The sequence below is a fragment of the Lutra lutra genome, chromosome 14, assembly GCF_902655055.1.
Source record: "Lutra lutra chromosome 14, mLutLut1.2, whole genome shotgun sequence".
Taxonomy (NCBI): domain Eukaryota; kingdom Metazoa; phylum Chordata; class Mammalia; order Carnivora; family Mustelidae; genus Lutra; species Lutra lutra.
In genome coordinates this window covers 54,437,809-54,452,824 of record NC_062291.1, presented here as the reverse complement: position 1 = coordinate 54,452,824, position 15,016 = coordinate 54,437,809, and the positions used below count along the sequence as shown (strand labels likewise).

General features: G+C 41.9%; 1 protein-coding gene and 1 pseudogene across 1 annotated transcript in view; both read right to left on the bottom strand.

Annotated features, from left to right (window-relative positions):
• Window positions 1–11,653, bottom strand: part of EXOC6 (exocyst complex component 6) — a 242,882-nt gene extending 231,229 nt beyond the window's left edge. The window contains exon 1 of the mRNA XM_047702238.1: window positions 11,432–11,653. Within this exon, the coding sequence (XP_047558194.1) occupies window positions 11,432–11,553 (122 nt within the window). The 5' untranslated portion in view covers window positions 11,554–11,653. The remainder of the gene's footprint in view (window positions 1–11,431) is intronic.
• LOC125085024 (chromobox protein homolog 3-like) lies at window positions 3,671–8,552 on the bottom strand (annotated as a pseudogene).
• Window positions 11,654–15,016: the final 3,363 nt, after the last annotated feature.

Below are 15,016 nucleotides of genomic sequence, written 5' to 3'. Positions count from 1 at the left end.
ATAGGTGGAAACTGCCTGAAATTTGTTTCCTATTATAGAAACGGGACCATGTCCTTGGGTTAGACTCTTGGTTCCATATCCCCTTAAGTGATCCCTCGGGATCTCAGACAAGTCAAGAGCCTCTTTGCTGTCTTTGGAGGCAATGTTCCTCCTCTGAGGCACATATTGTGGAGGCAAACAGATCACTGAGTCTCTCTGCACTTCCTGGCACAGAGACAATGTCTGTTTTGTTGGCTGTCCAGACAGTTCATAGTTGTGAAGTGAATGACCCGCATCCAGATACTTCTGATGTTAAGCACGACGTGGTGAACCATGTTTCATAAAGTAGGACATCTCTACAGAACGACTCCCCTCCCCACTCCTGGGAACCCTAGAGCTCACTTCCTGATCTTCATCTTCTCAAGACTTGGCTAACATCGTTCAGATGTTTCATAAGGAGTTTAAAAGCCCTACTTATAGAACTGTAGAACTGTATCAAAATGTAAAGGAGAGGCAGTCTTTATACACTGGCTTTAATAACTAACCTTTTTGGTGCCTTTGAGCCATTCACTCTTTGGGGCCATCATGACGTAGTTGAGGGGGCGGTGGCCAGTCCTCCAACTTCTGCCTTGTTGGTGCAGTGACCTCAGGTGGCCACACTCTGTAAGTGCAAGAGGATATGAACCAAGCCCTGCCAGGCCTCAGAGGATTCCTGCTGTGAAAACTATGTCCAGGAGTCTGTTGTTCCATAAAGATCTGGACCCCGTGGTGGAGAACAATAGAAGGAAATTTGAAATTGGAGCCAAATAAAGTCAGTTCATCCGAAATATGGGCCAGTCCTCCGAGAAGTTCAAAAGTAATTAGCCCCAGGTTCCGTTCATTCAACAACCATTTTTACTAAATGCTTGCTGTATGCCAGGCTGTGTGCTCTTAGACAGGGCTAGTTCATCATATGCGACCAATGTGGTTGCTCTTGGCTTAATGCTCTGCCATCTCCATCTTGTAATTCCTTTTTTTTTTTTAAGATTTTCATTTATTTATTTGACAGAGAGAAAGAGATAACAAGTAGGCAGAGAGGCAGGCAGAGAGAGAGGGAGAAGCAGGCTCTTCGCCGAGCTGAGAGCCCGATGCAGGGCTCAATCCCAGGACCCTGAGACCATGACCTGAGCTGAAGGCAGAGGCTTAACCCACTGAGCCACCCAGGCGCCCCTCCATCTTGTAATTCTTAATAATTTCCGAACAAAGGGGCCTGCATTTTCATTTTGTATAGGGTCTGGACAATTATGGCACTAGTCCTAGTCTCAAACAATGTCCTGAAAACTCCATTGGCTCACCCATACCCAAAATAACCATTTTCAAGTCCATCGAGCAATTATTCTGAGTTCCATTCTAGCATTTCTTTCTTCTTCCCTCCCACCCCAGCTTCTAACATCAACTGTTTTTTTCTTCTCTTTCTTCTCCTCCTTGTTGGTTTTTCTGTTCATTCTGTTCAATGCACTCTCTATTCCTCACTCCTGTCCCACTTAGCTTCCCTTTATTCCTTTTGCGCTTTCTCCCTCTCCTCTCACTTGTCTTGTTTTTCTTCTCTCAGCAAAATGTATTTAGGAATGTAACTAATGGAATGTAATGGAAGAATAATAATAACAGTAACAACAGCAGCAGCAGCAATAATAATGACTAACATTTATGTCCTGGCCAATTTCTGCAAAACAACATCCCTGGGACCTCCCTCACCCTGTTTTGTTCATCATAGCACTGAATACAACACTTTTTTTAAAAATATAAAACTATTTTATTGAGCACGACTTATCAGTATTTACAATAAACAACATGCAGCTGGATAACATTGTGACTCCCAAGTTACTGTTTTCCCTGGTTTCTGCTGAACCAGTAACTCAAATAGTAAGAAGATTAAGCCTACATGTAAGGAATGGGTTGGGGTAAAAACAAAAACAAAAACAAAAACCAAGCAGGTCAAGAATTTTTTGATTACAGAAGTTTTACCCATTTACTCCTGCAGGTCCTAAATTGCCAGCATCTCTAACCATCTGATTATGATCAGGTTTCCACGAACAAAGACTTAGACATTCTATGAATCATGACCTTTCAGTCCATACGACACAGGGATTTCAACTCAGCCACCCAGGTGGCTCAGTCAGTTAAGCACCCAACTCTTGATTTTGGCTCAGGTCACAATTTCAGGGTCGTGAGATCGAAACCCGCGTTGGACTCTACATTCAGCGGGGAGTCTGCTTCTTTCTCTGCCTCTCGCCCTGCTCATGCTCTTTCTCTTTCTATCTCTCTCTCAAATAATTTCTTTTAAATTTTATTTATTTATTTTGACAGAGAGAGATCACAAGTAGGCAGAGAGGCAGGCAGAAAGAGAAGGGGAAGCAGGCTCCCCACTGAGCAGAGAGCCCGATGCGGGGCCTGATCCCAGGATCCTGAGACCACGACCTGAGCCGAAGGTAGAGGCTTCAACCCACTGAGCCACCCAGGGGCCCAAATAAATTTTTTTTAAGGGATAGTTCATTAGAAAGAAGCTTTAAATGTCCATTTAACTAGGTTTTGTTACTTAACTAAAACACACCAGGACTTGTCTAGTTTTCTCATTTGGATGGGGAGGTTCTTGGCAGTGATAATATTTTCCTTCCAGGGATCTTGCAAATTAAATTGCATTTATGTGATTGTGGATATGGATATGGATTCTGATGTGGCTGCTTTTAAATTATCCAATTTAAATTATTTACATTATATTTAAATTGTCCAAGTAATTATAAAATTTGAAAGGTTAAGGATTCAGGAAAAATTTAAATTTAACTTGAAGCAATTTATTTCTTAGGTCACTGAAAATGATGGCATCCCAGAAACACAGGCTTATATGTGGTTATAAAATGCTGTTTTTGTTTTGGTGAATGTTAAAAAAGAAAAACCATTTACCTATGTATTTTAAGTATAAACACACATACACACACATAAACCAAATAAACAAAAAACCCAGAATGGTCCTCAGGCATATAGGATTTAAACACGAATTCTGATTAACAACTATGAAGATTTCCCCCAACAATTATTCTTTTTTTTTTTTTCATTTAATTTATTTACCTGAAAGAGAGAAAGAATACAACCCGGAGAAAGGACAGAGGGAGAGGAGGGAGAAGCAGACTCCCTGCTGAGCACAGAGACTGCCAGGGTGCTGGATCCCAGGACCTCTGAGATTATGACCTGAGCCAAAGTCAGATGCTTAACCGACTAAGCCACCCAGGCACCCCTCCCCCAACATTTAGAAAAGGTGTTCTCTGATGCAGGGGAATAATACGCTGTCTGGTTTTGGGGCACCTGGGTGGCTCAGTGGGTTAAAACCTCTGCCTTCAGCTCAGGTAATGATCCCAGGGTCCTGGGATTAAGCCCAGCATTGGGCTCTCTGCTCAGTGGGGAGCCTGCTTCCCCGCCTCTCTCTCTCTGCCTACTTGTGATCTCTGTCTGTCAAATAAATAAATAAAATCTTCAAAAAAAAATGTGCTGTCTGGTTTCAAATAGTCTTTTCTGATAAAGGAAGCAACTACAGAAATCTTTTATTTGTTCAAAGTAACCAGTGCTATAGATGCAAAAATCCCCAACAAAACCCCCAATACTACTTCAAAACAAACATATCAAACTTGATTCTCTTATTTAAACCAAGACCCAGATTTTATATATACATATATAAATACCAAGTTAATCTCTCTTTATAAAAAGCAATTACAGGGCACCTGGGTGGCTCAGTCAGTTAAGCATTTGAGTCTTGATTTCAGCTCAGGCCATGATCTCAAATTATAGAATTGAGCCCCGCATCAGGCTCCACAGCAGGGCATCTCCTTTTCTCTCTCTGCCTCTGCCCTCTGCACTCTCTCTCCCTCAAACAAATAAATAAATTTTAAAAATTTTAAAAAGTAATTACAGTTGGGGCACCTGGGTGGCTCCGTCAGTTAAGCATCTGACTCTTGATCTCAGCTCAAGTTTTGATATCAGGGTCATAAGTTCAAGCCCCATGTTGGGCTCTAACCTGTGTATGGACCTCCTTTTAAAAAAAAAATTTTTTTTTAAAGCAATTACAATTTAAGGACCCTTCCTATTTGCATCTTTTGTCAGCACCTACTCTGCCTCATCTGAATCTTTCCATTCATGAGAGGCTTGAATTTCCCGCTGCTGTCTGTGGCACAAATTATTTGTTTGGGACCAAGACCTCTGGCAAAGCTCCTTGATTCATCAGCAACATCTCTTTTCTTCTTTGATTTACTATAATCAGCTTCACTGTCAGATAAAGATTGTCTTTTTATATGATCTTTTTCTTTACCAGCTTTTGAGAAATAAGAAATGCTTCAATTAACTCTGGACAATCTGAATTTTCTTCAGGTTCCCAAGTATTGTCAGCATCTGTGAATCCCTTCCACTTCAGGAAATACTCCCCTTTCCCATTCACTACATGGTAGTCCAGTACTTTTTCCACCACAAATTCCACAGGCTCTACCTCTTCTGATTTTTTTACTCTTTCCATCTCTTTCTTCCCCTTTTTTTAAATGAGGGTGGGGGGAGAGGCAGAGGCGGAGAAAACAGAAAATCTTAAGCAGACTCCCCACCCAGTGTGGAGCCCAAAGCAGGGCTTGATCTCGTGACCCGGAGATCATGATCGGGGCCAAAACCAAGAACAGATGCTTAACTAACTGAGCCACCCAGGCACTCCTTCTTCACTTTTTTTTTTTTTTTTTTTTTTTGGCAATCTAGTTTAATTGGAGGCCATTTTTTTATTGCAGACTCTAAGAGCTATTATTCACCACCTTGGAGCAGTTCCAGGTCTGCAGTGTCCCAGGCCCTGCATGCTTCAAGCTCCAAACATATCCGAGGGGGAAGGGCCTGGGGAATTGCCACAATACCACTTTTTTATTTGCTTCTTTTTAGCTCCTTCCACTAAAATACAAGTTCCAACAGCAAACCACTGACCTTCTAGACCCCAGCCTGCCACACCATAGGCACTCCATAAACATTTATTTACTGAATGAATGAACAGTTAGAGTGAATGAGCATTTTCTATGTATGAGGCATTACATTAAATACATTTCATGACGAATTCATGTAATCCTTTCAGTAGATCTATTAGTAATGACAGACGCAAAATTTGAACCTACATCTTTCTGGCTCCAGAGTCCATTCATTTAACCAGTAAAGAAACAAAACTGTCTCTCTGGTTAAAATACTTGGTTCCCAGGTATAAAAATGTTTTTTAGCTTCTCCCTTTGTTGCACTGAAGATCAAGTAGCGAATGATACTATCATTTAAATGTTCAGAAGTTTGACAACAACACAGCCCACTCTCACTGGGGACTCAGGCTTCCCCGAGGTGCTGCTGACAGGTGGCCTCGGTCATGGTTAGCCCCACATTTATTCCCGGACTCCATATATATCCACAACATGTAACACACTAAACCACTCTCATCAGAGATAAAATGAAGTAACGATATTACATTGGCGTAAAATATAAGCATTAGTAAATATGGTTTTGAAAAAGGGATGTTCTCTCTCCTAAATATAATACAACCAAAATAAAATTCATATTACCTAATATCTCCCACTTACTGAGAATTTCAAGATGTTGTGAGTGCTTGTTTATTTCAATACTCTATGTATTTATTAAATTATATTAGAATACATATCCCAGATGTAAATTAGATATAATAATAATAGCTAATATTTATTAAGCATTTACAATGTGCTAGGTAGGCACTGTGCTAAGCACTTTTTTTTTTTAAAGATTTTATTTATTTATTTGTCAGAGAGAGAGAGGGAGAGAGAGCGAGCACAGGCAGACAGAATGGCAGGCAGAGGCAGAGGGAGAAGCAGGCTCCCTGACGAGCAAGGAGCCCGATGTGGGACTCGATCCCAGGACGCTGGGATCATGACCTGAGCCGAAGGCAGCTGCTTAACCAACTGAGCCACCCAGGTGTCCCGTGCTAAGCACTTTTATTTATTAACCATTTGAGATGGGTGGTATTATCATCTTTATTTTAGGGGTGCCTAGGTGGCTCAGTCAGTTAAGTGTCTGCCTTCAGCTCAGGTCCTGATCTCAGCGTCCTGGGATCACACCCCCCACTCAGGCTCAGCTCTGCTTCTCCCTTTCCCTCTATCTCTGCCCCTCCCCCTTCTGCTGCTCAAATAAATGGATAAAATCTTTAAAAAAAAAATTCTTACTCCTTATTTTACAGTTTCAGAAACTAAGGCCAAAATCAAACAACTAATAAAACCTGAACCTTTGATGTTAAGCAATGTACTTAATGGGGTAAGATTTAATAGAAAGCTTACATTTCTGAAGGTACATGCAGCAAGAGCATTGTAAAACGTCTACAGGTGTTAACCAGTTATATTTTTTAGCATGTCATCCCAAGATTTTATTGTATATACAGCTTATTAGTTGGATTTTTTTTTAATGTTTTCTGTCCTTTCCTAAAAGCATGTTATCTTCATTCCTAAAAACATTAAAGTCAAAGAAATAACAATATCCTGTTTGCTCTTAAACTGGTTAAACTTCATGGTCAGCTCTTGGAAAAGAGCCCAAGAGAGTCTGTGAATACAAGTGTAAAACAATTATGTTATCATAAAACAATTACAAAAATTTCTTCTGGTACGTCATCTTGTACAATTCCCTTTTCCTCCTATTTTTCCCAGCCCTCCGTAAGGCCTTCTTTGGACATGTCCCCTTTCTCTACTTCCCACTAAATTTGCAGCGCCCTCAACCTGCCCTTATCTTCCCTCGGGATCAGCTATAAGCAATAAGACACGCTGTGACTTGTGAACCCAAATAGCTTCAGACATGCCGTGACTTCAGGACCTGTTCTAAGAGGCGAACAACACACCTGCAGGACTCCAAGAGGCATAATGAGCCCAGGCAACATCCAGGTTGGAGTCAGGACCCCCAGGGTAAGGCAGGTCTAATCGGCAAGGCCTAGCAGCAGGAAGTTCTAGCGTCAACATGGTAAATGTTATGAACACTGCCACTGCCCTATCAGATGTTCTCGGCTGCGATCACTAACTTATCAAAACTACCTCAATGTGAGATTCAGGCAACCACTCCCGATGCATGGGGATTGATTTGCTGCTTGAGACCTGGTGCCCACCCTTGTTAAAGGAAGTTGGTGAGGTTCAATAAGGCCAGCGCTAGTACTTTCCTTTGGTGTGGCTCCAAACAGCCCTTAAGCCTCCCAGGGACAAGCATGCCCCCAGATGCAGGGGCTGCAAGGAGCTATATCTATATATAGTTAAATCTATATTTAAGATATAAGATAGATATAAAGCTATATCTAAGCCAAATAGAGGGACTGGATTGAAAGTCAGAAAACCAAAAAAGAATGAGAAAATCCCGTGGAAATTAGCATGTGGTGGTAACATGATGAAAATAGCTATGCCCAAGACAAAAGGGTTAGGGTAGCAAAACTAATTCCAGCTGCCACCTGCTGGTGAGTTTCAGCCTACTAGCAATCCGAACACCCAAAGCAAAGCCATGCTAGGACAACAGAGGCACTAGCAATAGACTTTTCTCGACGTTTCTCCCTTTTCTCTTAAACTCACTCACCATCTGCATGGCTAATATCAAATACTGCTTTTCTATCCGGGAATTTTATTCCCAACTCCACTGTTAGAGCTGCCTGCGATGTCTTTAATGGATATTTCACTGGCAACACAAATCATGGAAAAATACAGTATCTCAGCTCTCCCCTAAAACTCTCTCCTCTTTAAACTTAATACTACAGGCAGTGGTCCCATGTCATACAAAGAATGAAAACAAACACAGGACCTCAGAATCATCCAAATCTTGTCTACTTTTTCACAAAAAAAAAAAAAAAAAAAAAAAAAGGGAGGCCCAAAGGAGTAGACCCAAGGTCCCACTGGGGGAGTCAGGCAGGAGACAGGCTGGACTCTCTAGGAGAAGCTTGCTCTGGGAGCAGCAGAGAGTTGAGTCAGGAAGAGGGGAGAATGCAGATAGGCAGGGAGAAAGAGACTGTGGACCACCGACAGTACCCAACAGTATGACTCTTGGTCTCAGCAACCCCCCACAACGCATCAGGCAGAGGAGACCCAATAGCCCACATGGTGTGCAGGGGTGAGCACTAGGAAGCTTAGTCCCTGTGAAGAAAGAGCTGGTGAGTCACCCTTAAATGACCAAAGCAGACACCGTCTCTGAGTCCTGAGACGTTGAGCTCTGATGACATCACCTTGTTAGAGAAGCAAACCCCACCTGGCTCTGACCTTGCGCAGGGCACCTCAGACTCCCTACCTGGAAAATGGAAGGTGGGCAGGGGAAGGAAACTAACAGAGTTGAAGATTTTATGACAGGAATTGTTTGTTGAAGCAATGCCTTTCTTCTGTGACAGGAAAAGTGAACAGGAGAGCTCCTTCAATTCCCAGGTGCAGGGATTTTCCTGAGAATGTTTCTCTCCTGTATTGCCAGCCCTGTCCTCTCATTGCCCTAATCCTTTCCTCACTGTCCACCCCAGGCCCTCCCCGCTGGCCAATCTGCACGCCACCAAATCCACTCTCCACCATGTCTGCCTTTATAGCTTGTAGCCTTCTACTACCTCCACTTCTTCCCTCAAAGGATGACTTTCTCTCTCAACTGCCTCCTTTCTTGTGCTTCACAAAGTCACCATTACTTCAGAAGCTCATACAAATCAGTGAACCAATATTTATCTAGCTACTCTGTTGGTAGAATCTTCTGCAGAGGATACAATGGTAAAAGGAAGATACATTTCTGGCTTCAGGAATCTTTCCACCTGAAAATAGTTCTAAAATTACAACACACACACTTTAAGTCAGAATAAATGCCCTGGATTCTTTGCGGGCTTCAAAGAATGGAAATTCACATGTGGCTGGGGGATCACGAGAGGCTTCGTAGAAGAAAGAGCATTTGAGTGAATAATAATAATAGATTCACTAAGAGTGAATAATAATAATAATGATAATAATAATAAACAACCATGGACACAAGAGAAAGAAAATCTCAGGACACATTTTCAAATAGTAACCAGTCTAGTTCAGCCAAAATGGAAGTCCTGTCTTGATTCTTCCAGCCCTCATATTTGACCACACAAGCTGATGTGTTCTGTAAGAACAGTGGAAGAATCATTGACACTGGAACATCAGTGACATGCATACGCATGAGCAAAAAAGCATCGAATGCCAGTCTCAGAAGTCTTCATCTAATTGATGATTAAAGCAAAAGTTTAGAAAAATTAATGCTGATTAATAATGTCCCAGATAAAGTTTTATTAAGAGCTCTGAGTCTACCCTCCAAATAACATTGGGGTGTTTTAGCAGGAGCCTTTGCAAAAGAATGTTCTGACCCCTTGTTCAATAACCCAGACACTGTTACCCAAACTAACAGTGAGTACTGCAGGTCCACTCTGGTGATGACAGGGCAACACCCGGAGAATATATCAGTGTTTTCTCCCCTCTTAAGGGTGACACTGGGAGAGTGCTGTGAGGGCCAGATCTACACTGATTTCTTCTTTAGGAAGACCAGATACAAGACCAGGAATATTTACCCTAACAACAGAGGGTAGGAAAGCTCCACGATCCAGAGCAGGAAGTCAGGTCCAATACCAAGCAAGACTAGCCAGAAAGAGAAGGCCATGGTTGGATGACCTGTGTAGGTGTTAACCATGGTTGTAAGACCAGGGGAGAGGTGGAGAGGGTTGGGGGTTGAAGGCCAAGAGCTTTGAAAGAGCAACAGCAGCAGAAGCCACAGTAACTAACGTATGTCTAGGTTCCTCTCACCCATTTGTTCCCCCTTGGACTTCTGATCTAGCCATCATGCAAATGTATAAGTTCTAAAAGGTGCTGGTACAGGATAAAGTTTGCTCCATATGGAAAAAATTATTGAGTTTCCCATTATTAAAAAAGCTCTGGTTCCTTCTACCTATTTAAATAGGATAGAAATTACCTTCCCCTCTTCATGGGATGTTCATGAATGCTTGGATAAAATGAAAGCGTAAGGAAAAACTGTAATAGATTTGTAATTATTTTACAACTGCACCTACATATTGATAATCCAAGAATCAACCAACAAATATCAATGCCTTCCCATGTCCCCAACAGTACCCTAGGCCCTTTAAAGAGATTCAAAATATATTTAGTGCAAAATCAAATTTAAATATTTGGGAGAAATTTACTCAGATTTAAACTATAATATATTTCAAACCAACTTGGCCCTGGGCCCTTTCTGAGGATGAAGACACAACAGCACCCCCACCAAATCCTTTAATTTAATCAACAAATATTAGTCAACAAATATTTATTGACTGTTGCTACCAAATTCAGTGATTGCCATTCCCACACTGATAGGTGTCAGTTACAGGTAGGCATCAGAAAGAATTAACTTCCTAGGGGTGCCTGGGTGGCTCAGCGGGTTAAGCCGCTGCCTTCGGCTCAGGTCATGACCTCAGGGTCCTGGGATCGAGCCCCGCATCGGGCTCTCTGCTCAGCAGAGAACCTGCTTCCTCCTCTCTCTCTGCCTGCCTCTCTGCCTGCTTGTGATCTCTCTCTCTCTGTCAAATAAATAAATAAAAAATCTTAAAAAAAAAAAAAAGAATTAACTTCCTAAAGCTGCCTTTTTAACATAAGGATACCTGATCTTTCATTTTAATCCTGTTCTTTAAAATATGCGAATTAATCCTCATATTACCAAAGACGCTATTTTTAAATGTTATGTGGAAATTTTTAAAAATACACATCTGAGAGGTCACCATATACCCGAGTAACAACAACGCAAATAAACATTTTACTTTTTTCCCCCTAAAACTCACATCTACCCAAATAGAAATTGGTTTCACTGATATGTCTTATTGTTCTCAATGTTTTTCACTAAGCAATATTTTAGAGAAAACCATTGAAATCTCATATAAATGAGATGGGATATCTATTTGGCAATGGCAAGATGCCCTTTTTGATATCTTGAAAGTCATTTCTATTTTTTAAACCTTGTGGTGCTGAATCAGGAAACAAATATGCAAAAAGAGTCAATTGTTTATTGTAATTTCTCTAAAGATAAGAACAGAGATAGAGATTTGGTATATACAGAATTGTAATTTTTTTTAACGAGAAGCAGCATTTTTTTTTAAGATTTTATTTATTTATTTGACAGAGAGAGACACAGTGAGAGAGGGAATGCAAGCAGAGGGAGTGGAAGAGGGAGAAGCAGGCTTCCTGCTGAGTAGGGAGCCTGACCTGGGGCTCTATCCCAGGACCTGGGGATCCTGACCCAAGCCCAAGGCAGAAGCTTAACGAATGTAACACCCAGGAGCCCCAAGAATTGTAATTATTTTTCAAAAACTATTCTTTATGCTGTTATAGAGAAAAGCATAAACAGATGTGAATAAGCCTGCCTTATCACCACTGAAGGAGGAACAAATATAAAGGAGCCCTACCTTAAAGTCGTTTCAATGGGCAGCTCGAAAGACTGAATCTCAACCAGGACATTCTCATAATTTTGATCTGGGTCTTCTTCCAACATTGCTTCACATGCCCCTGATTTTCCAGCTGCAGACATCAGATTTTGAGTGCAAAACAGTTGTAATTCATGAAAGAAATGTGGTTTTTGTTAGAATTATTATAAGCGTTCTGTGTTCACCCAGAGTAGCAGCAAAAACTGAGCTCACAGGCTGACTTCATGCTATCAAAATCTTTGCTTCCAAGAATGTGGCACAGCTGTTGCTGTCCTGTCGCTACTTATAACATTTTACTTATTATTAACCTTGACACAGTTCAGAAAGTTCCTGCCTAATGTCTGCTATGTTGACTTATCTGCTTCTCAGAGATAGTAACTGAAAACTTGGGTAGGAATTAGAACCGTTACACTATACAAAATTATTAAATACAATTGACTTGTCAGGGCACATATTTTAATATTATTTATGCTAAATACATAATCAAGCCATGCTCCTAGTTACTCCTGCAACTATACCCCTTGTCCACAAAGCCCCAGCAGGTGGCTTGTCCAGGAAAAATGTAACACTTTGTAGAATAGGACTCCGAGGTTACTGGGCTAGTTCCTTGGTTGCCCCTCTCCTTCACTTCTCCACTCTAGTCACTGCTGTGTTTGTCCATCTACAGAGCCATTCCTTCTTCTGTTCCCTGATCAAATACAAATGCTCCTGAAAGAGTTAGCTTTTAATCCTTGTTAGTCACTGTGGCCTCACTGTGCGTGAATTTGCCAGATCCTTCCTTCAGGAGAGGTTTTGATGGGGAGGGAGAGAACATGAACCTGCCAGGATGTTAAGGCAGCCGGTTGCCCCTGAGAGGAAAAAGGAGTGCAGGAAATAAAGGCCCAAAGTAGCAAGGGAAAATGTGGCCTGCAGCCAGCCCGAAAAAGGCCTAAAAAAATTCAATGGGCCCTTGATTCCCACTACCATTTGCATTAGATCTCCCTCAGCTTCAAGTTTAACTTCACACTTTCTTGCCTGCTATAGAAAGTCAGTATTTAAAGGGATGTGACATTCTTCCATATGAATCTGGGTTTTTTTAAGTTTTTATCAGATTTTTAAATTTTATTCTGTAAAAAAATTGAAGTTATTTCTGCTAAAGATGTAGTGCTCATATAACCACAAGGCATGTCATAAACTGTATCAGTTTTTCACTTCTCCCTTCCTCAGACCCTTGCCAGTACCTCACTGAAGGCATGGTGTCCCCCTTGACTCACAACTTTGGGCTTAGCCTGTGACTTCCTCTGGCCAACCATATACAAGCTGAAGGGACAGTGTGTGAGCTCTGAGCCTTATTTCTTGTCCTCATACACCTCTGCCATCGCCGGGGAACACATGCCCTGCCTAGCTCGCTGGTCCAAGGAGAACGAGAGATACACGAAGCAGGGTCACCCCCCACCCCCACCCCCGACTCACAACACTGCAAGGAGAGGCGTATAGTCCCACACAGCTGCAGCAGCTTGAAGCAAAGCTGCCCACTAAACCTGGGCTAGGTCCACCATGCCCCACTGACCCACAGACACAGTAGCAATAATAAACGGGTGTTGTTTTCAGCCACTGAATGATGGGTTATGCAGCAAGAGCGGATCATTGCAGGATCCTTCACTCCAGCCCCACCAAGAGCTTCAACTCAGTCCCACTGTTTGTCCATTGCAGGATAGAACGAAGCAACAGGACTATGCCTGACATCCGTTCCCTCCAGAGGAAGTGATGATGCCCTCCTCCAAGACTTGACACAAAGCAGTGATTTTCTATCTTGTGTTAAAGTCATTTGTGTGGAAGGTTTTTTATATGTATACCAAATTATCAATTTATTTCAGAACAGAATGTCTATGTGATTCATATTTGTATTCCACATAACACAACACATTGCCCTGTATACTGTAGGTGCTTAAGAAGGATTTATTGAATACATGAGAGCAAAAGCTACAAGCTAAGAGTTATCTCTGCCTTGTTAGGGAATATTGGTCCAAGTTATGCAAAAATCTGACAGTTCCATATGGAATTTATGAGAATCTGAGAATATATAAATAAAAGCACAATGAGAAATCATTCTGGGGGGCTTTTGGGGGGCCCAGTCTGTTAAGCATTCTTGTGATTTCAGCTCAGGTCATGATCTCAGGATTGGGAGATTGAGCCCCAAATTCAGCTTGAAGCTGGGACTGCTTAAGACTATCTATCTCTCTCTCCTTCTGTCCCTTCCCCTCCTCCTTCCCTCTCTAAAAAAAAAAGAAAGAAATCACTCTGGTCATAAGAGAATGTTGGTCATCTCTATACTGTGTTGTGGAGAACAATTCACAGATAACACCACCGTACCCATGAACATATATCTGTGATGATCCATCCAGCCCAAAGTATCATGTGGTAAATTGACTCTTCTCCCCACACACCCCAAATTTTTATTTTTAAAATTTTCAAACTTATAGAAAAGTTAAAGAACACAACAAACACCCATATACCCTTCACCTGATTCATCAACTTAACATTTTGCCACATTGACTTACTCCTTCTCTGTTTATTCAGGGGAATTCTTTAATGTAGACAAATACTTTAAATATATATGTGAGAGGGGCCCCTGACTGGCCCAGCCTGTTGAGGTCTACTGAGGTCTGCCTTCCACTCAGGTCACGACTCTCCAATCTGGCTCCTGGCTCAGAGGGGAGACTGTTTCTCCCTCTCCCTCTGCTGCTCCCTCCCTCCCTACTTGTGTGCGTGTACACACGCATGCTCTCTCTCTCTCTCTCTGCTAAATAAATATCTTTTTAAAAAATCTTTAAAAATTAAAATATATACTGTGAGAAAACTGTATTCTTTTAAATAGAATATTTTTTAAAATATTTTATTTATTTGACACACAGAGAGAGAAATCACAAGTAGGCAGAGAAGCAGGCAGAGAGAGAGGGGGAAGCAGGCTCCCCGCTGAGCAGAGAGCCTGACTGGGGACTTGATCCCAGGACCCTGAGATCATGACCCAAGCCGAAGGCAGAGGCTTAACCCACTGAGCCCCCAGGTGCCCTAAACAGAGTATTTTTAGGACAGTAATAGTATAGCAGTCTACTACATAGCAGCATAATTAGTAAATTATGAGAACTTTGACTTATTGTTACTGCATTAACCCATTCCTATTATGCAGCGCGGTCACCCTCTTCCTGTAGAGCCAGCTCCAGCTGGAGATTCAAGGTCTTTCAACCTGTTGACCTGGCTGTCCCCCTCTCTCCTCTGTGCTCCCTACCCCTCCTCCACTCCCAACCCACTCTCTTCTGCTCCTCCCACTCTGTTAAGTGAATTTTCCCTCTGCCTCTTACTTTCTTCTAAGCTGTGTAAGACACAGGCAACAACTTCCTGTTTCCACTGGCTAACCAGCATCTTCCTTTTATTCAAAACTTTCCTTGAGTGCCATTTCCTGCCGGAAGTCCACACAGATTGAATGAACAGGAGACCATCTCCTCCCCAAAGTAACAGCTAAGAAAAACAACCTCCCCTATCCCATAGTGCTGACAACAAATTCACCAAATAAGGAAAAGAAAAGGA